This window comes from Halichoeres trimaculatus, unplaced genomic scaffold (genome assembly GCF_033239565.1).
Source record: "Halichoeres trimaculatus isolate MK-OKI-2021-1 unplaced genomic scaffold, fHalTri1.1 fHalTri1_scaffold_9, whole genome shotgun sequence".
In the NCBI taxonomy this organism is placed as follows: Eukaryota; Metazoa; Chordata; class Actinopteri; order Labriformes; family Labridae; genus Halichoeres; species Halichoeres trimaculatus.
Genome location: NW_027437188.1, coordinates 29,233,176 through 29,260,849, shown reverse-complemented (window position 1 = coordinate 29,260,849; position 27,674 = coordinate 29,233,176). Strand labels below are relative to the sequence as shown.

General features: G+C 40.5%; 2 protein-coding genes across 3 annotated transcripts in view; one reads left to right on the top strand and one right to left on the bottom strand.

The window, feature by feature from the left end:
- Positions 1-648: 648 nt before the first annotated feature.
- Positions 649-22,308, top strand: LOC141797984 (tripartite motif-containing protein 3-like). Of its 2 annotated transcripts, XM_074679728.1 has the most exons (13): positions 649-808; positions 14,246-14,418; positions 16,060-16,300; positions 16,392-16,543; positions 16,655-16,835; positions 16,939-17,668; positions 17,791-17,894; positions 17,980-18,147; positions 18,229-18,397; positions 18,905-18,964; positions 19,195-19,265; positions 20,026-20,166; positions 20,832-22,308. In XM_074679728.1, the coding sequence occupies exons 2-13, from the start codon at positions 14,273-14,275 to the stop codon at positions 20,982-20,984; spliced, it is 2,316 nt and encodes a 771-aa protein (XP_074535829.1). In that variant the 5' UTR covers positions 649-808; positions 14,246-14,272; the 3' UTR covers positions 20,985-22,308. The 2 variants fall into 2 exon arrangements, with proteins under 2 accessions (XP_074535829.1, XP_074535830.1); XM_074679729.1 differs by lacking the exon at positions 18,905-18,964.
- A 2,317-nt stretch (positions 22,309-24,625) lies between these two features.
- LOC141797730 (FRAS1-related extracellular matrix protein 2-like) overlaps positions 24,626-27,674 on the bottom strand; it is a 64,296-nt gene continuing 61,247 nt past the window's right edge. The window contains exon 24 of the mRNA XM_074679382.1: positions 24,626-26,855. Coding sequence (XP_074535483.1) covers positions 26,349-26,855 — 507 coding nt within the window. The 3' untranslated portion in view covers positions 24,626-26,348. The remainder of the gene's footprint in view (positions 26,856-27,674) is intronic.

Genomic DNA, 27,674 nt, shown 5'->3' with positions numbered 1-27,674 from the left:
CACTCCTCCTACAAATTTACACCCACTGATGGGAATAATCTGATGATTTCTTTAACCGCCTCCTTCCTGTCATCATTTTTCTTATTTTAGCTTTAACAATTTAATATCTAATATCCTGACTGACTCATCAGGGGCTCTGATCCAACTTCTGTCACACCACCTGGTTTCACCCAGTTACAGTATGAATCACAGAGGAGCAGGAAGGACACATTCTCCTTCCTTTAAAAACACAATATAGTCATAAAAACCACATTTTCTGTAAAACGGCTGAAACCAAGGCCATATAAGGCGTAATCAGGGCTTAACAGCCAAGCTAATTCAATTTTCTTTTATTCAGCAGTATTTTGCTTTTGTTATTCTAATTTCCATGATCTTCTCTTTTCAATATTTCAAATCTTTAAGGAAATAAGCTGCATCCTTTGTCCTTTTAAGGGAACTGGGCGGTATTAAAGCTAGTCAAACCCCTTTGCACCAGACAGACCGTTTCCCTCAGTCAGTTCCTGAGATTTCACCTCATTTGCATATTCCCTGCCCCCCTCAGGAACCTATTGGGCTCTTAAACTCCTCCCATCACTGGTCTGACCAATGCTACACACAAGCCACTCCTCTAATCTCCTCCTTTCCCTTCTCCTCTTCCTTACTGTCCCTTCTTCTCCAGACAGACCCTGCCCTTTCCTTTCTGTCGCCTGCTCTGTGGATTGTGTGTGTGAGTGTGTGAGTGTGGAGGACTGGGGACTCTGACAATGGGAAGCTTTCTCTCCCTCGGCCTGCTTTGCTGACACTCCTCTCCCTCCTGTTGGGAATTCATGTGAGTACAATCTGCTCTTTCACTTCTCTTTATGGTGTCGTCTTTCTGCTTTCTCATGCTGTCTGTGCCATTTTGAGGGAATCCTAAATAATACAATGACTAGAATGGGAAGGGGATGAATTATTGATCACACCATCTCATCCAGCATCTGTGCATCAGTGAATCCCAGAGGTACTGTACTTATCAACAGTGATCCCTCTCTGTGTCTGTGTTTCCTCCTTTTTTGGGTTTATTAAGTCACTAAAAACAAGAAGCAAATGATTCCAGCTTCATTTAAGAGCAACTGTTGCACTAAACTGAGCTGTGATTCTTTCATGCTTCCTCAGCCAGCCCACACACTTCTCCATTTTAGCTCCTAGGCGGGCCTGGCTGCCGGCTCTGTGGCAGGTGGGCATCTGTGCTGCAGTCTGAGGGCTGGGCTCTGTAATCAAGCATACATGCTCTTTTGTTTAGAGGATTAGTGATCTCTCACCGCTTTTCTGATCTGAATTTGTAATGGCTGTTGTAGCTGGGAGGCAATGCGAGCCACATGTGAATCAGCGTGTTGTTTGCTATGTCATTCTGGGAGCCTGTGTTGCATTGTACTGCAGCAACAGCAGCCAATGCATCATTTTTATACCTCAGGCCCAGACTGTGAGTAGATGGGTCAGTGGTTTCTTATTGATTGACCCTCTTTTTTCTGGAGGATGGATCATCTTTGTGCAGAGCTATGTGAAAGTTACATGTTTGATGGAGATGTTTTTTTTTTCTTTGCTCTGCTCTGCAGACTGTCTGCTGTGGGTCACAGGGAGGCTGCAGACACTCCTGGATGCTGAGCCTGAGGGCAGAGACTTAGCAGTAGTTACATGTCTCACAGTATCAGTCAGTGTGTGCATGGGCTTGGTGTCTCACTTAAGAGTCTTGTAGTGAACTGTGCTAGATTTCTCTTTATATCTTCCTTTAAAACACAAGATTGTATCTTTAGAAACAAGAAGATACTTAAAAAGATGTATCCAGGTCATCAATTGTACTTGTACAAAAGAGGAGAGGTTAAGTAATCAGTGAAAGTGCAGGTTATATCACACTCAAACGAGAGGCATGACATCAACATTTAACCAAATATAGCATCTTTCAACATCACTATTAACCAATCAAATAATGATAATTGTCCTTTAAATCCATCATTTAATCAGAGTTACTCCAAAACAAAAGATCTTTAATGCTTTATAGCTCATCTTCAGGTCACTTTCTGCCTCCCAATGATGAGGACGGATCAATGAGCTCATTCTAATGTATAAGATGTAGCTCTTGATCAAAGCCAATCACCAGGCTGTGAAAGTGCTCTTTCTCTTTTAATGGATTTCTCTCTGAACCGCATGTTTAGGGTCATTCATTTTCATTAAAGTCAGCGTTTTCACTGATTAAGGCCCTTTTCTGTTTGTTCTCATCACGAAGCATTGAGAGCATGCGGCACACTTTCACCAGAAATGACTTAATCAACCCCTGAGATGAATATTTCATGAGCAACATTTCCAATTTCAAGAGGGAAGACTTTATATTCATGGCACAGAGATGTTTATGTCTTTGGATCTAAACATACATGCCATTTTAAAATACTTTCCAGTTTTCAAACAGAAAAAAAGATGGAAAGATAAGATACCATTCATTTAGAAAGATCAATTTCTACTTCATTAAAACATGTTGCTACCAAAAGCTTTAAGTGTAAATCAATGTTTATTAATGTTCCTTTTTTCACACAGGTTTTGAGGTTTTCTTATTTCTTATTTCTTTCTTATATAACCACAGAGTTTGAAAAGACCAAAAGTGATCGCTTCTTTAAATTAACACCAAAATCACATCCTCTTTATAACAACCAATGAACCTTATAGAAACCAGGACTCTATTAATTATTAACACTACTCACTGGAGATTATTAAGAAAACACTAAGACCTCATATGAACGTCTGAGACTCCTCATCCAGTGTGAGCCCTGACTGCAGGTGGAGGAGGCTCTCCAGGGCCCGAGCTGGTGCCTGATCGACCTTTAATAAATCTGCAGTGCATGTTGTGTCTGCAGACACAAGGCTGCCTGCTTGCCGCATTGTCTCCCACCAGCTTTTGTGAAAAGTGGGCTCACAGGGACGGACACAGATGTCCCCCGACTCGCTTTTTGTGTCAGTGTTGATTAAAAATTCTGCTGACTGCTGTACTGTACACGATGTGGTCACTTTCTCCCCTCTGCTCTCATTAGCTGTCAGGTCTTATCAGTCTGCAGACAAAAGCAGCTGGGACATTTTGTCAGTTTTCTGTTATATATATGCACACTTGCTTGAACAGGTATTTAAATATGTGTCTAGAAAGCCTCCTACATCTTTCTGTCCCATAAGAACAAACAGAACATATACTGATACTACATGTTCCTGTACATGTCATGTTGTGTCTGTCAGTCTCAGTGGTTCCATCCATTACATCCACCCCCTCCTCCTCTGCCATGACCGCCCTGACACAAACTGATGCATTGAGACAGATTCCTTCATACGATGCAGTGAGGTGTAAAGAGAGCTTGTTAGTTTGAGGAGCAGAGGTTTATCAGTTGTGTGAATAATGACTGATGAGTCATCATACTGTCGACGGGACACTGGTCCCTACAGACGTACACTCTCAGTACATCAGGCTGGTTGTTTTAACAGGGTTTTAAAACAGTCCACAGATTGTTGGAAAGATACAAGTGGAACAAATGGAGCAATGAAATCAGTTGTTGGTGTTGTGGGAGTAAGTATGACTTTATTAGGACTTGCTGCAAACTGCTCATTGATTTTCTTCCATTTGAAGAGCGAAAGGATTTGAGATCATCAGAATACTTTCATCCATGAAACCCAAACATGACAACTATTTTTCTTTCTGCTCAGGCTGGGCGCACACAGGAACAATTACTGACGACACGTGCATGCGCAGACACAACAGATGTGGATGGAAATATAAACTACGCTCTATATTTAGACACAATCTTGACAGAGCGTCATCACAGGCCAACACTTCCTACTTCAGGTCACCGAGTCAGACCAGTGTTTACAAGTGCAGCAAGCAGCTGATGGCTGGGATAAACTTATGGGACTCACTCACAGTCTGACTGCTTTGACAGACTGTTAACAGTGGGTTGTCGCTGTGAAGGACGGGAATACGAAGCCCTAATTCCAGATAACGTTTTAAAAATCTAACACAGGTACAAGGAAGTAAAAAGGCTGTCTGTGAAAGCCTGATTTGAAATAGTTCCTGCAGTCCGAAGAAAATAAGCCAGTAATCAAACAGGGAAAGAGGAGTGGAAAGGAAAATCATTTTTATGGCCCTTGAAGAGCAAACATCCTGGAGTCTTGAGGCGTCACAGCGAGCTAGCAAGCGAGGGAGTGATATTAACAATCTACAAATTACAGTTTGCTCAAAGAATGCCAGACAGTTTTCCACCCACAGTAATATGCACTGACTCAACTTTCATATCACAGAGATTACATTATGTTGAACGTATGATAGAAGTGAATAACTGCAACATCTTTGATGTAATCCTGCTGCATCGGTTCACAAAGGGAGAACAGAAAACATCCTGAATACTGTTTCCGGATCAGGCCAAGAAAGATAGAAGAGAACATCCCATCTTAAGTATTCATTTTTTTAGGGACGGGCAGGTATCAGTATCAGCCGATACCAGCTTTATTTCAAGGTATCGGTACTTGTAAAGGTTGCCGATACCAGTAGCTGATAATCAAAGCAAAAAAATCTTACATCCAGTAAGTCCTCCTGCCAGTAGTTGGCGCTACATCGCTGCAGTTTGACACTACAGCAAACGAACCAGGGAGAGTTAACAGTTAGTGTTTTATTTTGCACTCCAGTTTATTTAAAAAATTACTAAAACTGACAGTTTTTTAGTTTTTTTTCCGCACTTGTGTTCATTTATTTAAAACAAAGCATAAATTCAAAGAGAATTTTTTTTTTTTTTAGCTTAACAGCAGAGTGACTGTGCTGTCTGTTAGAAATGATCTGTCACTGTAAATTAAAATGCTATGTATCAAAAGTAGTAGTCGTATCAGTACTCAGTTTCAGTGAGTACTCAAGAGGGGGCAGGAATCAGTCAGGATTTCAGTTTTGGGTGGGCCAGACAAATTTTGGCTGGGCCTTCAGTTATTAAAGTTTATAGATCATTAATTTAATGAACAAAAGACAAATGACAATATACTACTGTTACTATGTGTGGTTTTAAAAGCAAATTTGGCTGCTTTTCAAACCTTTAATTACATTTTTAAAACCCTTTTGTGCATCGGCCAGATCTACCTGCAACCGCTCTCTGTGGCACTGACCATAGAGTGGCGTTCTAACACACCAGTAGGCTGCACCGATAAGATGTCCCATTTATTTTAAGCTGTAAGAGCAAGGTCATTAACCACTGTTAAAGAAAATAAATAAATATCTACAGTATTTCCCAAAATAATGTTCTGATCCCGCTCACATGAAGCTGAATGTTTGGTAACTCAGTATTTTTTTTTCCAAAGGCTCAAAAAAACATGGCTCATTTTACAAAGACAGAGCATCTAACACCAACACTCTTTTTAAACTGATTAAAAAACAAAACAAAAACAAAACAAAACAAAAACACAAGATAAAACATTAAAAGAAAAGTTTCAGTTGGGCCTGTTGTAAAGTGGTTGGGCCTGGGACCTTTGAGCCCACCCATAATGCCGCCCTTGAAAGGGAGTACTCATACTGGTATCGGTCTGAAAAAAGAAGTGGTATTGAACATCCTTAATTTTTTTCATTCAAGTTGTTTCATGGCACCAGCTTTACTTGGAACATAAATATGAGCTTGAAAATTGCTATAAAATCTGACAGTCAGGTTATGAACTTCTTTTTTGGCACTTGATAACCTAAAAAGGACAACGTTTCAGGGGTTTCCTGGCTTACAGCAGAGGTCATAATTTGTTGGGCCGTTCCACAGACTGTTACGTAACAGCTCTCATAAATTATTAAAGACCTGTGGGTGAGAGAACTGGATCAGTCTGGCTTTTGGAGTGATCCTAAGTGGGACGTTTTTGTCTCCCACAGAAGATAACATCACTTATTCCATCCATTAGTCACAAGGCTCCAACATGCCGGTCTTTAATTCATTCTCCTTCACAAAGTAGATAAATGCAGCTGATATATGAATCATTGCATTTCACACAACAGCAAAAACATCTGAAACAAGCAGTAAAAAGCTGTGACATGATGCACCTGATCTCATTATGAATATAAAGCATAGATTAAGTTCAGATCAGTGCTTTCCCTCAATATGAGGTCATATTACCAAAACCCAGTTAAACCTCTCAGACTAGACGACTAAAGAGCACATAAACAGGTCTGAGACTGACTCAATGATTTAATCCTCAAATAAGCCTGAACTGCCTTAACTTGTGGGAATCAAAAGTGGGAGTCCTAGTTACAAGTGTGTGGCAGATTTAATTTGAGTTTGTTTGTTGTTGGCTTCATTTTTGATTTTGTGACACTGGGTGTGATGGTTTAGTATCAGTCTGAGAGTGTCAGTAATCCAGATGGCAGACAGGTCCAGACCCTGCAAGAGTGCTTTAAGCTACTTACGTGTAATTCTGGGTGAGAGTGGAAAGAGATGCTTTGTGGGGGTTTACACACAACGTTCACACCCGGTGGATTGTCCTCAGGTGACATGCTGCAGCGTGACAGAAACAGAACGTGAGGAGGAAAATCACAGATGAATGCTGACTTTGAGAGCTGACCTCATGTGCATGAAGTGCTGAGCGTGCAGTTCTTGTGACAGAGCTTTGAAGAGGATCTCGTCACATGATGCTTCAAACATGAGTGTGCTGCAGATCTGGGTCTTTGTTGGAGAAGTGGAGCTCTGACAGATCTATCAGAGCTATTTTTGTAACTTAACTCATATCCTACGTTTGCTTTTTTTAGCTGGAAGCTTTTATTATTTGCATTTCTGTGAGTGTCACATTGAATATGATGTATATATATATGATGCTTTATTTTTCAAGGTGAGACATTCTCTTCCATTCTCAGCACTCCTCACCCTATATAAAACTTTATTTCGACCTCATCCACACTACTGTAATAATATATGGTGTAACACATTCATAACTCATCTAAAAAAATTTTTTTACATTCTCCAAAAAAAGGTAATGCGTGCTATCATGGTCTGAGTTCAGTTCCCCCACCAGAATGCTTTTCAAGCAGCACAATCTCCAGCAGTTAACTTAGTTTTTTTTATATTTTCAGAATGCCTGTGTGATGTATCAGACTGTACATAAAATGAATCATGAGCTGTGCGAGCTCATTCCTATCTTCCTACCTCTGCATACCCGTGCCACCAGGAACAAAAACCTGGGAACTGTGAACAAAGGAAACTAAAATACACCAGCTTTAGTATCACATGCAGAGAAGGGCCGCAGATATGGAACGAGCTTGGCAATGCACTGAAATGTCACAATCCATCTCCATCTTAGTAGCAGTAGTAGTAGTAAGATTTATTCAGTCTTTATACATAATGCATTATTTTTCACAAGAAGTACATTTTAAACAAACCAAATATTTTTGAAAAAGAAAAAACAAAGCTCTTGTATTAAGTATTGACTGAATGGCATAGGCAAAAAGGTATGGAAAGATACGGATGGGAAGTAGCCGTTCCATGGTGCCGATCCAGGCTACCAGTTTTCTCCCTTTTTTTTTTTTATTTTTTTTTTATTTTTTTTTACTGGCGCTCTAGGATACTTGATTTGGAATGTGACCTCTGATGCACTTTCTTTGTTTTTTGCTGAATTACCAGTCTACAGGGTAAAAATTTTACAATTGAACAGCAGTTTCTACACATTCTGAAGCATGGTTTTTACCAAACTAATGGCAAACATTTCAATATTTTGTAATTCAAATAAATATTAAATCCAGACACTCCATATACTCATTTTTTGCCTTTTACCTGAAACATGACAAGTCTTATCCCACAGTAGGGCATGCAGGTTATTAAACACTAGTATCGGATCGGTATCAGTATCGTAACCAGAAAAGTTGGATCGGTACTAGGGCTGCAGCTATCGAATATTTTAGTATTCGAGTTTTCTACTGAAAATCCCATCGACTAATCGGATAAAATACATTTTTGTTTAGTTAAGGAGCAGTTATTTTTCAAATGAAAATTTTTCTCTTTAAGAAATAGAATTTTCTGATACAGCATGTCAATAAGAGCACTTGCTTTGGTAGCTCCAAAATCTGTAAACACACTTTGACACATTTTCGTGCCTTGTACATCTCATTAAATGTTGCGAACCCAAATGGCACCCATTTCGTAGAATGACCCATTAGTCTCCAAACACCAGAAAAGAAGCTAAATTTATTGCTAGTTGCTATTTTGTATAAGAGGTAGCTTGAGGGGTCTGGAAACTCTCTTAATATGGCCTCAGCTCTATTTGTAATACCACTCTTTGATCTTTTTAAAAATCAAATGATTCCCCGAGGCAGAGAAAATCACTCGAGTATTTTTTGTAATCAAGTACCTCGAATCATTCGAGGAATCGTTTCCGCTCTAATTGGTGCATCCCATATAGCCTTCGTTAGTATCTTTGAAAAAGACTGAAATCACAACTTCTGACGATGTATGATTAATTTACTTATTATACCACTCCACCTACCAATCTGGTGTAAACACAAATCTGGGATCGCCTGCTATGTGTTTGTTATGTCCGTCTGTATGTCGATGTTTTTGTTGTATCTTGTTTGTGGAAAACTGGGCCCCCTGCTAAAAGCTTTAAATAGCTTTTTTATATATATTATTGCACGTATAGGAAATGAAACACAAAAAGAACCATACATAATGATTTAACAAAAGAACAAAACACAAAAGCAATTAACAGTAACATTAGGAAATTTACAGGAGGGGCCAATAAAACCCATAGGGGCTTGTCGAGTGGCCCTCCTGGAGACAAGGATGAAATATACCTATACATTCACACAAATACACAAATATATTACAGTAACTCAAATCAATATCGTGTTAGCAAAAGAGAGGTGTGTTAGCTTCTTTGGGGTCACCCTTTCACACATCCAGTCCTTGAAAAATATGAACTGTACTTTTATATGTATACATATGTCCAGGTATATCTGTAATACACTTGTATTTGTAATAATATATTTGAATAAACTAAACGAAATTATCTTGAAAATGTACTACAAACACTCAGGAGGTGTTTGTTTTAGTTGTATAGTCATGGTTGTCATATTCAGGGAGACATGGACTACTAACATCAAACTCCATAGTCTGTTATTAGTTGTCCAGTTCCACAAAATACATGAAAAAAGTTTCCACTTCTTTCTGCTTCTTAGAAATTAATTTAACTTCTGAGTGTCAGTCATTTTTTCCTGAGATATTTCCAGACCTCATCCCAGATCTTTCTGTTTTCTCTCAGAAAAGTCCAGACAGTTGTTTTCCTTGCAGAATGCACAAATTAATCCGTTTAAATTCTCACTTTCTCCATGTGTAAGCTCTTTCCAGAGCATCTGTTGTGATTTAATTTGTGCTGTTTTGGTCTTTCCTGTTTGTTTCTGAAATGTTTATCGTGCTTTTTATTATCCAGCTTGTTACTAAGCACATGCTCGAATACTTAGGGCTGCTGACAGGCAGAGTGTTTTCAAAGAAAGATCCTCTGTATGCGAGTGGGAGGAACTGAGCAGAGGAGGCTGCTGGAAGAACAGAGAGGGAAAGAAGGAGGGGAGGGAAGGCGAGGGAGACTGTTGTAACCCTTAAGGCAGCGTCCAGCCAGCCGAAAGAGGTGGAGCTTGAAGGTTTGGTTCCTCCTGATGTCAACGCTCAGCTGCTGCAGTGAGAATCTGTGCAAAAAGGAAAACAGTCCAAAAAGGGGAGGGATCTTGAGGGGAGACAAGAGGAGGGGGAGGTAGAGAGGGTTGCATGGACAGTGAAAGGGCCCAGCAGAGCTCCTTAGTCAGTAGGCCTTGTAATCACTTGGCAAGGAGACACAATAGGGCCTGCGTGACTGAGAAAATCCCCATCTGCAGGACGTCTGTTTGTGAGATCAGGCCTGTTGATGCTGCGAGTGCACTTCTGTGGTTGAGAAAGAGGAGAGGACAAAGAAAGAAGGAGAGGAGATGCAGGAGAAGTGAAGAGACGTGGGGCGGTGAGCTGTGAGCTGGAATGTCATTGTTAAAGCTCGCTGCTCTGTGTTTCAGGGGGACAGCTGCCTCCACGGCTCGCTCATGTGAGACAGGCAGCTCAGTTCACTGCGAGTTCCCCCTTCTCCACACACACACACACACACACACACACACACACACACTCAGACAGGCAGACAGACAGATAGACAGGTGGTGGCTGAACTCAGCCAGCTGGGAGTCAAGGGAAGGAACTGGGAGGAATTTGGGGAGTGGCGTTTTAAAGCTTCCTCTTCCTCTCCTTACTCTCAAAGAAAAGAGGCCTTCAGCTATATTTGTCAGGAGCTGCTCAGAGCTGAAAGGCAGAGTGGGAAGCTTTAGCTCTCTGTGCTACATCATGTGCAGGCCTGATAGTTGGCGTCATCCGAGGACGGACTGAGGGCAGTTCTGTTGATGCAACTTCAAAGGAGAAATTACAAACCGTGTTGTTGGAGCGGTGGATGAAAGATGAGGCGAGGCAGAAGAGTTGTACAGTCATGAGGCTGTGACGCACAGACAGGAGATGGGTGAGTTCACTTTGCTTTCTGAGGAAACATCTGTGGATTAACTAGAAAAGGGTTGTGACTCTTAAGAAGGGAATGGTGAAGCTTGCTTATGTCTTTATTACTGAATTATCCTTTTTCTATAAACTCGGCTCTTTTTTGACATTCACCAAGCTGTGTTAGAGCTAGGTACCAAGTCCTCACAGCTGATTCTTCTGGCTTTTATTCCAACATAATGTGCAGATATTGGTATTACACCCAGTGATGTGAGCTGCACTCTGCCTGTCCTAATTTCCCGCTCTGTTGATTTTCAGAATAAAGCCTTATTTGCATTCCTCTGTACGTTCACTCACTGATCCCCCACATTAGATGAATGTTTGTGATAGGCCTGACCTGAATCAGGTGCAGAGGAAATCTGTTTGCACAGGAGGGGAGACCTGACACATCTGTCAGAGCTGATACACACACACAGGTTTGTCTGGTTACAAGGCAAACTGTTTAAAAGAGCAAGGAAAGCTCAGCTCTAGTTTCAGGTTTGTTTGATTAATTTTCTCTTTGAACTTCAAAGTTCAGGCTTAAAACTTGTGAATATCACGTCCTTGTGCTTGACCTAAGTCTTTTACATTTTTGCTCCAGTGCAGGATTTTTTGAGTATTAGTATTGGTAGTGTTTATTAGATGTGAATGAAGTTACTGAGTGACAATTGACCAAGCTGCTAAAATCTGCAATTTCTCGTGTGTCTTAATGCCACTTTCACAGTGTAAATAAAAATGTTTACAGTGTGGTACAGAAAATATCTCCCATCAGACGAGTTTATCCAATCAGAGGAACCGCTCAGCTGTTAGTGTGGAGGCTTAAAGCCCGCCTCATTTTGAATGAGTGGACTGTAGACTGTTTATTAGACTAGGGATGTCCTGATCTGATACACTGATCGGTATCAGCACCCGATATGGCTATTTTTTTTAAAGATTGGATAGTATTGGATTTCATTACATAATCTGGACTGATCCAGTTTTCACGTGTTTTCAGCACCGTCATGCTTTACTGCTGCTGTAAATCAAACCATGTTGCAAATAGGGCTGGGACGATATGCTATTCTTGCAGTTTGATCTATTACAATTTTTGGGGTGCTAATTAGATTTAAATTGCAAGCCTTTTTTCCCTTTTTTTTAGTTTGCTTTTTCAATGTCAGACCATGTAAAAAAAATAAATGATTATGATGATATTGTCTACAGACTAAATCAGGAGCCATATTTTCCCATAAAGTGCACATCATGTGAGTCAGAGAGGAACATTTCACCCTCTGCTGGAGAAAAGTGGTACTTTTTTTTTTTCCAATCCAGTTTATAAACGAAGACTGAAATGAAGGAATTAAATCAAATTTATGTATATATTTTGAATGAATGAATGAATGAATGAAAGAAATTTATTTTGGTTCTCCTGCAAAACATGAAGCAATTCACAGAGATCAAAATATAGTTTCAAAATTTCAGAATTTCCAAGAGAATCCGAAAGGGTGTAGGTTGAAGCTTCAGCTTTTTAAAACCCACCCCTCTCATCTCATTAAATAAACAGCAAAAAAAGTCACAAAGTTATTTTGTAGAAAAACAATAGTAGAGCATATAATTGCTAGTAGAATTTGAACTAAGTGTGTAATGTGTCAAACCTATTAATTAGTATTTTCCAATGCGTATTTTTGAATAATATGGTTTTTGTAAAGTCTATTCAGAATTTTTAATGTACTACAGGTTTTTATTTCTGTGGATGAGGAATTCCATAAATTAACTCCTTTAGACAAAGAATCCTGATTTTGATATTGTCAAACAAAAAAATCCTGATATATTGTTTTTAAATTTTTTCTCCCACCCCTGGTTGCAACCATGACCCCTGTGTGGGACTACTTCTCTTTGGAAAGCAATGATAGTAAAACAATGTCTTACAACATTCTTAAAATGAATGTTCCTCGAGGAGGTAGCAACAGGGTTCACTTTAGTACAACAAATATGATTTGTCATTTACAATTAAATCACCCAACTGAGTATGGGATTTATCAGGGAAAAGGATCAGTAACAGCAAAACATGAAATATGAAAAAATTGAATCAGATTGGAAGTCAAAATAATCTGTATCTGACTGTTTATGATATGGACACAGTCTCTGTGATGTCAACCATCTGATCATGAAACAGAGTAATGAAGCCAGTGGTCGTCAGGAGCCATATTTGAAATGGAGACTCAAGAGGCAGGGTTTGAGCCTCCTTACAAACAACTGGACAAACTTGTGGTCTTAATATCTTCTAAACCACTGAGTTAAAAAAAAATACACCCTTGTACAGTGTGTGCCAATAGAGAAATTAGCGATCCAGACCCAAGGCGTTTTTTGAACCAGGCTGTAAATTTGGTGTGTATGTGATTTCTGTTTTTTTTTGCAGGCAGCCTCAGGTGGATGAGCTGTGACATTCATCACTTCTTTTATATTTTAAAACAGGATGTTACCCCATGGCCCTGGCTGCCTACGTCCATTTTTGTACAATCTAAGAATTCATTCAGTGTTTCATGGCAGAATACTGAGAACAGAGAGAGGCAGAAGGTGGAGGAAAACATGCACATCTAGTCCCTGTGGTCTCAGATAGCCAACATTACATCCACTGTTTCCACAAACAGGACATCACAATCCCTCAGTTCCAAATTTGCACCTCAATTATTTATTTCTTTTGTTTGAAGTGATAAATTGCCCTTCTGTTGATTTTTTTTTGCTATTTATTCACTCAAAGCTTTTTGTGCCAGCACTGACAGAAATATATCAGTCCAAGAATTTTCACATCAGTTATCTGTTGTGAAATCCACCAAAGAATTTTATTTTAAAATCTGACTTCTGAACACTGTCAGGTTTTCAGAGGATTGTGCATGACGTTGATGGTTAGTGAACACAGGAGGAGCTTCCAGGAGGAAATGAAAGCTTTGTTATTGTTGTGTTTCTCAGTTCCCTGATAATTCATGGAAAAAGAATTGAAAATGTGCTGCAGTGTTCTGTATCTTATCAGCTGGGTTAATGAGAAAACAAACCAGTGGTTGAAATCTTTCTAACAATAGATTAAAAAAAAAAAATAGATTGATGTTTTTTTTTTCTATCTAATCCTTTATGTCTCCATGCTCAAGGTGACAGATGTACAGCATGTCTGAGATAATCTCTGTGTGTGACCCAGTGATACCATTTTATCTTATAGAATGAACACAGTGCCGGCAGACATCCAAGCTAAACAGCAATAAAATCACATAAAAGAGGACGAAGAGATGTTTGAATACTGCAAATGAAGCTTAAAAGCTTTTACTTTGTTGAAGAATGTGTGTTTGAATCGTGCGCTGTAAATACAGACATGTTGGCTCCCAGACTGCACATTTGTCACAGCTGAGCTGAGAGTTGCCCCAGGGAGTTAATCTTTCTTCCACAGCGTAACTCGATTAGGATTTTTATTTATAAAGTCAAACAACCTCTGGCTATGAGGGTATTTATGAAGAAAAAAGAGAAGCCCAACCTACTGACACAGTTTTATGAAGAGGGGAGAGCGTAAAATGCTCACAGACACAGGACTATGACGGGGATTTATGATGTGAACAGCATTATGACTCATTCCTTCCCTGCCCATGTGGAGGGATGTTAGACGAGGGATACGCCCGCCCTTCCCCTCCCTGCGTGAGCGTTTCCTTATGGCTCTCTTAACCTTTTCCTCTTCATCTTTCACCCTGTGCGTGCAGGTTAAGAGGTCCTCGTGCCCCATTTGAATGTCCATCACCATGGCCAAGCGTGAGACAGGCAGCACCAGCCCGGTGGTCCGGCAGATAGACAAGCAGTTCCTGGTCTGCAGCATCTGTTTGGACCATTACCACAACCCCAAGGTCCTGCCCTGCCTGCACACCTTCTGTGAGAAGTAAGTCAAAGAGACACGTTTCAACTATTTCAAGACAAGAATCAATGTTTATTTTAGAAATGAGGCACATGAGAGGAAACTTAACACAAAAATAAAGTGCATCCTATTTTCTGTGCTCGCTCTGCCTGCAGTAAGTTTGTTTACTGGGAGTCATTAAAGTGGTGCAGTGGCCCAATTTTTCACCGCTTACTCAAGCTGTTCACTCATCGCTGTGGCTTCTCTAAGATGTTCAGCACCAACCACTCAAAGCGTACATAGAAGGAAAAAAAACTTTAAAAGATGGAGCACAACCTACTGTCCCATTTGATATTTGCTCACTGTACTTTGGCACCACGGCATTACTTCCCAATCATTATCAGATAATTGATTAATATATTATTGAAAGAAAGGAGATAAGCTATTTCAAGGAACTGGTTACAACCCAAGGCACCAACACTGGAGGACTGGCAAGGAATTATTCATGAAATCTATGTTATGGAAAGACTGACTTTTGCATTGAAACTACATTCTGAAAAATGTAAGAAGTTTTGGTCCAAATGGATAAGATATGTAAAAGTAAGGAGGTTTGAATTGTTTTGAGTATCTCCGTTAACTGGCTTTAAGTACAGGAATATTAAGTATTGTGATGACTGAAAATTGTTGTGAGTTAAATTTCATGGAAAATGGGGTAGTGTGACATCCATTGTTTATTTTTTCTAACTTTGTATGTCTGTAAATGAAAGGGAGTTTAATAGATTGACAAAATAGAATAGAATAGAATAGAATAGAATAGAATAGAATAGAATAGAATAGAATAGAATAGAAAATACTTTATTTATCCCCAAGGGGAAATTCAGGAGTCAAAAACATCCATAAGAAAATAGATGATGACAGCTTGTCCATCATTCTCCAGTTCAGCCAGCCTTCACCTCCACAGGGTCCAGGACTGAGCTTCTTCAGCAGTCTGTTCAGTCTCTGTCTCCTGGATCCTGTCTGCTCACAGCAGGAGGAGTTCTTCCAATGTGGTGTTCATGTCCAGTGTTAGCTCTGTTAGCCATGTCCTTGAATAGCATGATGCTACTCTGCCTTCTGGTATTCCCTCTGTTGCTGGGGTAGCATGGCTAGCTCGTCCATCTTATTGGAGATAGATCTTACATTCCCAATAACGATGGATGGAAGGACAGGTCGATGTCTTCACTTCTTAGCTCTCACCTCAGTACCAGCGCGTCATCCTCACCTCCTTCTCCTCACCTTGTGGGGAAACATCAGGCCTTGCACTAGTTAACATTACATGCTACAGGTTGATAGCTGATCTCATTTGTAAACAATGCAGCCATGGTTACATGAAGGATCTCATGACAAACACAGGAGCAAAAATAGTAAAAATATCACTGAAGACAAAACCAGTTTGGTGTCCATTACTAGCAAATGAGCCAAAGTAATGATCCAATCCAATTACAAAGATTGTAAAAAAGAGACAAAAAAGCCTTCCAGAAACAGACAAAGAAGAGAGAGCTGATTCCACAGATTTGTTGCTCCTGCAGATAGATAAGTTTGTAAATTAGCCTATATTGAAGAAACAAACGAATTTGTGCGCTTTGATCTGGTTTGAGTCTTAAACTGCCCAACTTTTAATTATCCTCACATTTTGTCTGTCCGCAGATGTCTTCAGAACTACATCCCTCCCCAGTCTTTAACACTGTCCTGCCCAGTATGCAGACAGACCTCTATCTTGCCCGAGAAGGGCGTGGCAGCCCTGCAGAACAACTTCTTCATCACAAACCTGATGGAGGTGTTACAACGAGACCCGGAGTGTAGCCGACCTGAGGCCTGTAACGTCCTCGAGTCGGCCAGTGCAGCCACAGCCTGCCAGCCCCTCTCGTGTCCCAACCATGAGGGCAAGGTGAGGGGTTATTTTGCTGGGTACTGAATTTATGATTTCTCCACTCTGATATGACGCTAACCTGTATTTGGTTCCACTGCACCACCTGCAGGTGATGGAGTTTTACTGCGAGTCATGTGAAACAGCCATGTGTCTGGAGTGTACAGAGGGAGAACACAGGGAACATGTGACCGTTCCTCTGAGGGACGTGCTGGAGCAGCATAAGTCAGCTCTGAAAAATCAGCTGGACACTGTTCGAAACAGGTACCATGTGCAGACTTTCAATCTAGTGTTCTGAAAATCTCTGAAGTATGGAAGTGAAAGGATGTGGGAGTGATTCTTTGTGTTTATAGCCTCCTCTTTTTCCTCCTGCAGACTACCTCAGCTGACAGGTGCCATCGATCTCGTGAATGAGATCTCCAAACAGCTCACAGATCGTAAAAACGATGCAGTGGCTGAGATCAGTAACACTTTTGATGAGCTGGAGAAAGCCTTACACCAACGCAAGACTGCCCTCATTACTGAGGTGGAAAACATCTGCAGCACCAAACAGAAGGTCAGAAGTTGTCTTATTAAATGCAGAGGAATAAAGCTGATACAGTAATCATGGTTTACCAGGCATCACTGACAGACTTCCTGTTTCTCCTTTGATTTCGTAGGTGCTTCAAGCCCAGCTGAGCGCTCTGCTGCAGGGCAAAGAGAACATCCAGAGCAGCTGTAACTTCACAGAGCAGGCTCTCAGCCATGGCAGTGCCACTGAGGTCCTGTTGGTGCAGAAGCAGATGGGGGAGCGGGTTAGCGCTTTGGCACGACACACCTTCCCTGAGCAGCCCCATGAAAACGGACACCTGGAGTGCCAGGTGGAGACGGACGGACTGAGGCGCTCCATACAGAACCTCGGAGTCCTGATCACCACAGGAGCTGTAGGTCACACCAGTGTTGCCACAGGTGAAGGGTTGAGACATACACTTGTGGGCCAGCACACCACAGTCACAGTCACCACGAAAGATAAAGACGGAGAACTAGTTAAGACTGGTAACGCTGCTTTAAGGGCAGAGATCCTCTCTGCAGACGGCGCGTGCACTGAAGCCGAGGTGGTGGACAACAAGAACGGCACCTACGAGGTGGGATACACGATCCGCTCGGAGGGAGAGTTCACCTTCTCTCTGCTGCTGTATGAGCAGCCTGTGAGGGGGAGTCCTTTCCGATTGCGCGCCGTCAAGCCATCTGATGTCCTGCAGTCACCGGACGACGTGAAGAGGAGAGTGAAGTCACCGAGCGGAGGAGGAGGTCATGTCCGACAGAAGGCTGTGCGCAGGCCCTCCAGCATGTACAGCACCACCAAGAAGAAGGAAAACCCCATCGAGGATGAGCTGATCTACAGAGTGGGTGGGTGAAGAAGGGTGTTTTTGCTTCATCCGTCACTTTGAAAGCCATGTTACTCAAACGTTTCAAAAGAAGCTGATCTAATTTTTGACAAAGTACTGAAGGCGGCTTGTGTCTTTCAACAGGAACAAGAGGACGAGATAAAGGAGAATTTACAAACCTACAAGGCATCTCGACTTCTAGTAACGGACGTATCGTGGTGGCAGACAGCAACAACCAGTGCATACAGGTCAGTGTCTCATTCACATAAGCTCCAGTACAGGTGAAACACTTCTTCTCCAGGTGTAGAGTTGATACATTTTCTCTTTTTTCAGGTGTTTTCAAATGATGGACAATTTAAGATGAGGTTTGGGGTCAGAGGTCGTTCACCAGGGCAGCTGCAGCGCCCCACAGGGGTCACAGTGGACATGAATGGTGATATAATCGTAGCTGACTACGACAACAGATGGATCAGCATCTTCTCCTCGGATGGAAAGTTTAAGGTTAGTAATCCAGTCCTTGTGCGTTGAGTGTTTCAAATTACAGTCGTTTTTCTTAAAATAGTAACCTTTCCTCTGTTGCAGAGTAAAATAGGTGCTGGCAGACTGATGGGACCTAAAGGTGTGGCCGTGGATAAGAACGGACACATCATCACGGTGGACAACAAGGCCTGCTGTGTGTTCATTTTCCAATCCAACGGGAAGCTGGTGACAAAGTTTGGAGCCAGAGGGACGTCAGACAGACACTTCGCAGGTACTGTGGGAAACTGAGGACATGTTCCAAAGATCATCAGCTGCTGAAATGATTTGGAGAAGATTTGATGCTGAGCAGTACTTCATGTTTCAGGGCATGTGGTTGGGCCAGATTTACAGATTTTATTATGTTTCATCTTCACAGGAATGCTGAATTGTCATATTTTAAAGTGATCTGCATGTTTCTGTACACGCTTTCTTTTATTGTTCATCTTTTATAATTGCACTTTTATGATTGTTTTTAAAAACTGTCATAAGTGCGCAGTTTATTATTTTTTTGTTGTAATTCTAGTTTGTAATTTAAAAAGTCAGAAGTAAGCACATTAATGCATGAAAAAGTTGTTTCTTTGCCTGTTGCACACATTTTTCATGGAACAAAATGACTGTTTTTAGGATTTTCCTGCATTGATAACATCCGTATTGATGCAGTTTTAGTTTTTGCACAGTTTTTAACCTCACACGTTCTTTCACTTTCATTTCTCACTTGAACCTTTTTCTTTTCTTTTAGAAAAAAGTGGTGCAAACATTGCACTGGAACAAAAGCTTAGTAAATCTGGCCCTGTTTTCAGTAAGTAACTGTTTAACTGTGAATGTGAACTGAGAAAATGAATCTTTGTTCTTTTTACATGTTGCATCACGTCTCTCGTATTGTCCCTTGTCGCTTCTGAGTCTCTTGCTGAACGCTGTGTGTCTTGTTTTAAGTCCTAAAATAGTGTGGAACTTCCTCTGGTATGTTGTAAAGCAGCAGATGACTCATCTCTCCTCTTCCTCTCTTTCTGTGTACCTCGTTGTTTCCAGGTCCTCACTTTGTGGCTGTTAATAACAAAAATGAAATTGTGGTGACAGACTTCCACAACCACTCAGTCAAGGTATGGCTTTACAAATATCTGGGTGTAATCTTCATAACGGGCATTTCAAGTATCGAGAAAAAAAAGTATAACAGGAAAATTGAACTCTTGCAATTTGCATTAATGTATTTTAAACTAGAAAAGCACTCAGATAGCGCAGACCTCCGCCAAGTATACTGTGATTGTCACGCAACACTTTAGTCCTACTTTAATGTTACACTCCCTTTCAGCAGACTGCTACAATTTGGTTTTAGTTGAAGGTTTGCACGATAATTTTTTACCTGACAGTGCTGAAACTTATGATGACCCAGTACATATTTCATATTCCAGCTCTATCCAGAATATTGCCAGGATCTGGATCGTACTTTTTCGTTTGTTAGAAATGATCATGACCTTGTCTTTTATTGTTTTGCAAAGCAATCCAACCATTTATCATGGAGTTATATACAAATATGGTGAAAACAGCCCTATCTCACAATGATAAAGAATGCTTTAAAAAAATCCTAGATCCAGACGGTGATCTAGATCACCATCCAGAATCTAATCACTTCTTTCTTATCCCATTTTGATTGTTTCCTGGAAATTTCATCAAGATCTATTTGTTACTTTTTGCATTATGTTGTTCGCAGACAAACATAACCTCCTTGGCGGAGGTAATAATCCAGTTCAATCAAAAAATCTGAATCAACCAAATATGAAGCTCTGAAAATACGGATGCTCTCTATCTTTTTATTCCTTGTGTGATTATATAATCTCCTTTCCTGTCTTATCTCTGTTGCAGGTGTACAATGCAGATGGGGAGTTCCTGTTTAAGTTTGGCTCCCATGGCGAGGGAAATGGTCAGTTCAATGCTCCAACAGGCGTGGCTGTGGATTCCAATGGAAACATTATTGTTGCTGACTGGGGCAACAGCCGGATCCAGGTCAGTGTGAATAAACTACATCTCATTTAAAGATCGTATGAGGAGGATCTGTTTTTATTGCACTCCCTCGCCACCTTGTGGCTCGGGGTCTTCACACACTGTCGTAAATTACTTTTAGCGAGGTGTCTGTTTTGGAATCAAGAGATCAGATCGAAAGAATTTTTTTTTTTATTCAAGACATTTTTTTACTAGATACAACGTGCCAAGGTAAGGGACTTAACAGTACAGTTACATAGTGCTAAGGTTTGAAAAGTGACATCAAGCAAACGTTGTAGCAGCCGGCTTTATGTTAGCGACACCTGCAGCCTGGTGGTCTGACGTTTTTGTAGGCTAACGTGACGACAAGCAAACACTGTTTTTATTGGTAGACTCTCAAGTTTGAACAGACCACTGCAGAATAACTACTGCATGTGGGTTGGAATGTCATAGAGACCTAGTTTACCAATCCGGTTCTGGATGACCCAAACTGGAAGCTAATAAGTAATAATTTGTTAGTTCAGCAATATTGGAGTTGATAATATCATTTTAAAGTGTGGATTACAATCAGGCATATATCTAGAGGGGAGACTTTTTCAAGATCACTTTCAGACTCCTCACAGCCCCTTTAAAGTAGAGCAAACTGTCATGTTATAACTCAGTGTTTTCTTCTGCGTTGTTCCAACCAGGTGTTTGACAGCTCAGGGTCCTTCCTCTCCTACATCAACACCACAGCAGACCCCCTTTACGGCCCCCAGGGTCTGGCCCTCACCTCTGATGGTCATGTGGCGGTGGCAGACTCTGGGAACCACTGCTTCAAGGTGTACCGCTACCTTCAGTAATGACCCGAGACAGCCATCTTCACCACTGAAAGCACTGACAACGACACAACTAATGTATTCCACAGGGTGCAAAGACCTTTACGACACAGCCTTTCGATGTGCATATCAGCTGGATATAAATACGTGTCTGATCCTGAGTTTACTTCTTATGATGTGTATTTAAAGGTGATTTAAAGTTGGGCAATGTAGCATCCTTGGCACATGTAAAAAACATACAGACTGGTTTAACATCCTAACGTCGGGGTTATTGAACTCTCCCTCACAGGAGACCGGACAGGGTAGGAGATAGATTCAAGTATTTAATGAGCCATAACTTGTCCAAATGCATGAAGTTTTATTTTATCTTAAGCCTAGCCAACAACTCAGTGTACACATCAGTTGTTTTTCTCATGAACTAGATAATGCTTACAGTGAAATGAACAGTGCTACGCTTCTTCAGCAATGAAATGTAAGATTTCTTATTTACCGGTATCTCACATAGAAATGTCATCACCATCTGTGCATTGATTTGCTGTATGTATTGTATATACAACATAAATGTATATTGTGTATATTAGATCACTGTATGTATGTGCTATGATTTTGAAACACAACGGCGGTCAAGGACTCCAAGATTGAAAAAAACTGTGTGTATGGCAGCTGTTACAAAGTGTGCTTTTAAAACATACACAGCACATGCTTCAAAGAAGAGTGTCATATTTATTGCTAATGTACTCAGCACAATTTTGTTTCTGTTAATATTTCTTGTTTTAAAGGGAGAAAAAAAAAAACAAAAAACAAACAAACAAAAAAAGCTAATTTATTTTATTTTGTACACTAGCTTTTACACTAGCCTTTACAAATTATTTTTCTAAATTAAGTTTTTTTTTTCTTTTAGAGCTTTATACTTTATCCCTTTACCTGTAAGAGAAACATCACCTTAAAGCAGAATTCCTTTCCTCTTAAAATCTGGTCTTGTGTTTTATTTCAGATATGATCAAAAAAAGACAGCTTCAGCTTTATTCATCAAAGTGTGGACAGTTACAAACCACAAGATAATACACATATCTCAGGAAATACATCCAAATTTAACTACTGCATCCATGTAAAGGTATTAATTTCTTTTTCAACTGCATCACATCTTAAGTGAGACTTAGTGTTAGGACTTTTAATTTGATTTCAGATCACAAATAATTGTGTGGAAAGGAATTCTGTTTTACAGTGGTGTTTCTGTTTTCTGGCTTTTACATGAAGACCAGCGACAAAATTGTCAGATAATTTATTAGATGACATTTTCTAACAAACTCATCCACACTTAGGAACACACTTGCCTGTGATACCGTTGTATTGCTCTGCTAAAAAGACAAAAATCAAAGTTTCTGCCTGCACAACCTGAAGCCATGAAACCCAAGAGCAAACCTGTACATGTAGAGCTGTTTCTGCTCTTGCCCCCTCTAGTGTTCATTCTGTGTAATATCATAAGAAAACCTGGTGCCACAGCAGAAAAGGGAGCAGGTGCAGGGGGGAGAAAACAGCTTCCTGGTGTGAAATTATCACCCTTAGCACTGTGTTAAACACCTGAAAACTAACACTCACTCTTCATGAAGTATGCAGGATATGACTCAAGTTCTCTAACCAGGAAGCTGCTTCTTCTCCTGCACCTGATCTCTTGTTGACTTGTTGCCAAACAGGAGCTCATTGACTTCTTTAGAGAGTCAGAGGCTCACCTTTATGACATGTGTCTGATACATTTAACTGTATGCTGTTTGTGTCACACCAAGACAAACTATATTGTTTTCTCTATGAATATGCACTGGTAATAAAAGCACATGGTTTACTGAGGTGTTACAGATTATTTAAACTAATGTATTTATCATAATGTGAAAATGTTCTCCTCTAGAGCTCAAAAACACATTGAAGGATTGGACTGGATTAAAGATATGAAATTGTGCAGAAATATAGTTCAGGATGCAGGATAAGAAATATTTAGGGCTAAAAAATGTTGTTTGCAGGTCTTGCCCCCTCTAGTTTTTCATTCTTCGCATCGTCATTAAAACCGCTTTGATAAGATTCTGATCTGCCATTAAAAAATGTTGACACTTTTCCCATACTGCCCCCTAGTGGAGAATATTTTCCTTGGCCAGAGGAGAAGCAGAGTTTGCTAATGTTGACCGAGCGCCAACCTCTGGTCTAAGAATATGAGACAATGCTAAAGTGCTACAATCTGCTGTTTCTCGCTTGAGGCTGGCTCCGGAAGTACCGGAAGTCAAATGCACACCGAGCCAAAAAAAAAAAAAAAAAAAAAAAAAGTTTTCAAAGCAATTTTCTATTTACAGCCTGGTTCATAAACCGTCCTCTGTCTTTACTGCTACGTTTACTATCAGCACACACTGTACTCTGGTGAATTTTTTTTTACAAACTCGGCAGTTCAGAGGATATTATGCTCGCGAGCTCGCCCAATCAGAGGCGCAGCTTAAGTCACGTGGCTGACGGGCGTCCTATGGCTGTATGCGAAGCCTTTGATACATCCAATATGGCCGCAATTCCCGATTCCCTTTAAAATTCCGCTTCAGAAACACCAAGTTTGACGCTGCAGGTTACACATGCAGAAAACTGACCGCCTCAAGCGACACCTGAGGGACAGGTGATTGGTCATCAAGGTGAAATATTATTAATGTACTGCTGCCAGTAGGTGGCACTATAACTGAAGAAGTGAAGGGTTTTTACAACAACCTCTGCTGTTAAAATGAGAAAACCATAGAAGTGAAGGTCCTTGACTGTCCACTTTCAAGCTGGCTTCCAAAACCAAAGAATCCGAAATAACACTCATATTTAAATGTCACATTTTTAGTACTAAATCCAACATGTTTCCGGCCTGGTACAAAAATGGTTATAGACTGAATATTCAATATCACAAACACTGAATAGGGGTGAATTCCTGATCACACACCTGTTTTGGTTAAATAAGGCTTAAAGTTAGGTGTAGATGTGTGTGATTAGATTTAGACAATAGGCAGGCACACTGTGGTGTCCCTCTTTAGCCTGATCAAGTTTAATGTTAGTTGACCACAAGTTTGACCCCAAAAAAGGACTTTTTTTCATTTTCACGAGTCCTGGAAACGAATGAAAACAAAATATGACACAAACTTTACATGGTGTTCTTCCTGAATATCATGGCAAGATAGCCTTATTCCAAGTCTATAAATAATACAACATTCATTCAGGGGGATCAAACCTTGTTTCTCCTCTGATGTGTGTACTTAGTAAACAAAGCTTCACCATCACTACTTACACATCCACACTAAAACGCCAGATCCAGAAACAGCATGGTTCTGGTGTCCCAGTGTGTGATTTTATAAAGTGATCTTATGGAGGCACAAGAGGCAAGATGTGTAAACCAAGCTGCAACCTCCAGTAATGAAAAACGACCGCAGAAATTAGAGAGCATTAGCAGAAATTATAACAGTGCGGAGACACAAACATGTGATCCACATTCTGTAGAAACTCAAGAACTCTTACAGCTGACGTGTTTAGATGGAACAGTGGATCCACGTTAAAACTTACAGTCTGAGTATGTTTATGAGATATCTATTTAAAACCATACGAGGACACAGTTCAAGTCACATTTGACATCAAAAACAACATTTCCGGATGCTTTCTTGAAAAATTATTTATTTGCAGACCACGCTGTGCTTCTGGTCAATGTTACAAATAATTACAGCACATACTTAATGCATTTTTTTCCAACAGTAACCATTCCCAAAACATCCAAATGGTATATTTATATATGTAATACATATGTATATACATACATACATGTGCATAAAAAAAGCTCAGGATGCACTCAAAGAATTAGAGTGGAGTAAAACAACCACAGTACGATGATACAGTGTCAAACCTAGATTAGCAAGCGATTGAATGTGCATCGAGTACAAAAATCACACATGGGGTAAACATGTCATGAAAGTATGATAACACAGGTTGCATAGAATTGTTTTCAGTTAACAAAATAAAATCACAAACTTAACCATACATTTATAAAGAAGTGATGATGAATAGTGTCTGTGTTGATATAAAGGAGTATGAGGTAATCAGATTTTATGGCAATCCAGAGTCTGGATCTGAAAACAGGAACATACTAAATTCCTTTAAGATGCTCAGATGTGCACGATGAAATCACGACGACAGTTTGTACAGTAGATCTGGAGCATGATAAAATGACTATAAGAGGGAAATGCTATGATGTTTTTCAGGACTACATAACAAGCACTGAAAAATAAATAAATACATTCAAAACTAACAAATCAGGGAGCACAACAGTTAAAAAAAGATGGAGGGTAAAGCATTTCATTCCCTTTGAGTGAAATTTACCAGGGTGTGGAAACAATTGGCACACAGCCCTGCTATTGGCGGAGGGATCAGGAGTCCCTGCTATCTTACGCTACAGTAGTCACCTCTTTGAAATCCAGTAGTTGAGCCACAAATTAAAAGAGAACAGCTACAACACTACACTGTACATTGCAGACCAGCTGTCTTGAAAGTTTCTACAGTACCACAAACTCCACCAGCTTCACTTCTCTTATTTGATTTAGCGCCATGTGTCACTGATGAGGTCTTAAAATGAAGACGACTTAACTTTTACAGGGAATTAAACATCAACATAAGCTACAGATGAATACAGTTTGTCTGGGATTTGATGTAAAATACAGCAACTAGTGAAAATACAACAGCAAAAATGCTATTATGGTCAGATTTTGAACAATTTCAAGATACAAAACACATGCATGCAAAAAAAAAAACATGAAAATGTAAAAAAAAGTCTCACTGCTGCAAAATAGCAAAACATACATCACGAGACGTCAAGATGATGTGATTTCTTAGGCACGCACAGCATCTACTGATGAATCATTCATTTACTGTCTCTATGATGGCTAACAGGTTTATCCAGTGTACAAAGTAAGAGCAGTGTCTTTATGCAGCAAATCAAACAAACAAAGCCAGATGTTGACGCAGCAGTATGAAAAATACAAACCTCTCTTCAAACTCAGTAAACCAAATGCCGTTCAAGTTAGGAGGCATCTTCTATAGCACCTTTGGAAAGTAACACCTTTTTGGATCAAGTGGCATCAAAAGCAAAATCAAGAATGGAGTGCCGACAACATGATAAGTGCCTTGAAACAGCTGCTGACAAAGTCTGTATCCAAGCGAGTGTCCCGATCACTCTCCGTCCGTGGAAGAGGTGCAGTTTTTCAAGTAGATTTCTGAAAAGAATCAAAGCTCTTAAAGTTTGTTTTGCTTTACACAATCTTCAATTTGTATCTAAATGTGAGGCACTTGCAAATAAAAATAAAAATCAACAAAAACTCCGAAGCATCAGTGTGTTTGTTAGACCTCAGAGCTGTCGCTGTTAATGACAGCCTGTGTCATCATGGGCTCTCTGCTGCTCGAGCTCTTCGGTACGTTTTTCCTCTCCCGCTTGGACCTGACCAGCAACACCACCAGGATAGCGAGGAGCACCATGAGGAGCAGACCTACAACGATCCCGATGATCAGCACTAGTCTGTCGTCACTGTTGTCCTTCTGGTTGAGCTCCCGGGGGATGATCCCTTTGGTGAAGACCTCTTTCTCTGGGCTCGTCCTTCGCTGGCTGCTGCGGTCCAGCGCGATGTGGAGGATGTTGGTGCCTCGGTTGTTGTTGAAACCGATCTCCTCTACTATGTCTGGTACTTCATTGGTTGATCTTCTGGTGCGATGTTGACCCTCTGATGGCAGATCTGTGTGCCGGCTCATGGCATGGTACTCCAGGCTCCTCTTCCCTATGCCACGGTTAGCGTTGTCACGGGAACGAACCGTGTAGATGGTGTGAATGAACCACTCTCTGCCTGCAGACACCTGCAGAGACAGAGTCATATTTATAAAATGTGAACTAAAACATACCATGTGTCCGGTTCAGCTGATGCTCAATGGAGAGGAGGAACAGAAAAGGTCTTGGCCACTGGTAAAAACTCATTAAACCTCGAAACTTGTCACTGACTCACTCCTTAACAAGACTCAGGCTCACTGACACGCTGACCAGAGAAAGATCTCTGGACTTAATAAAAGGAGAAGCGTCATCCTGTCATCACAGATCAGAGGCTGTAACAGCCGGCCCACATGGTGACTGGATTGTTCAGGTCAGTGAGTCTTTTTTCACTCAGCTTATTAAGAAGAAACAGCGAAAAGAGCAGCTTTTAAGGTCACTTTCTGATACTCCTGTGCAGTGTATTTTCATCTTGTTCTTCACAGTTGTCCCTTACACAGCAGGGTGTGACAAAGTAAGAGCAGTTCCAAGAAGAGAAACATAAATTCCAGCACAAGCCGAGGAATGCATCACAAATCGGTGAAATATGAGAACCAGAAGTGTTCAAGGATGCATGTTTCCCTGAGAAAATATGCATCGATACATTTTTTTACACTCATTCTTCTGTTCATCAGTCATTTCCAGTTCTTTCTTTAAGATCTTGACTTATTCATCTCGTTATATCAGCGGAAATAGGATGATAGATCAATTTCTCTAATGATCTCTACATGACAAACTCGTCTTCGCAGCCTGAAAAACAAAATAATAGGCTGGTTATTGTGAAAGGTCAGATCACGACATGCCAGCTGCCACCGCCTACACAAGTGAGGTAAAGAGGAAGATATTTCAGTGATTGTTTTGTGCTTCTGCAA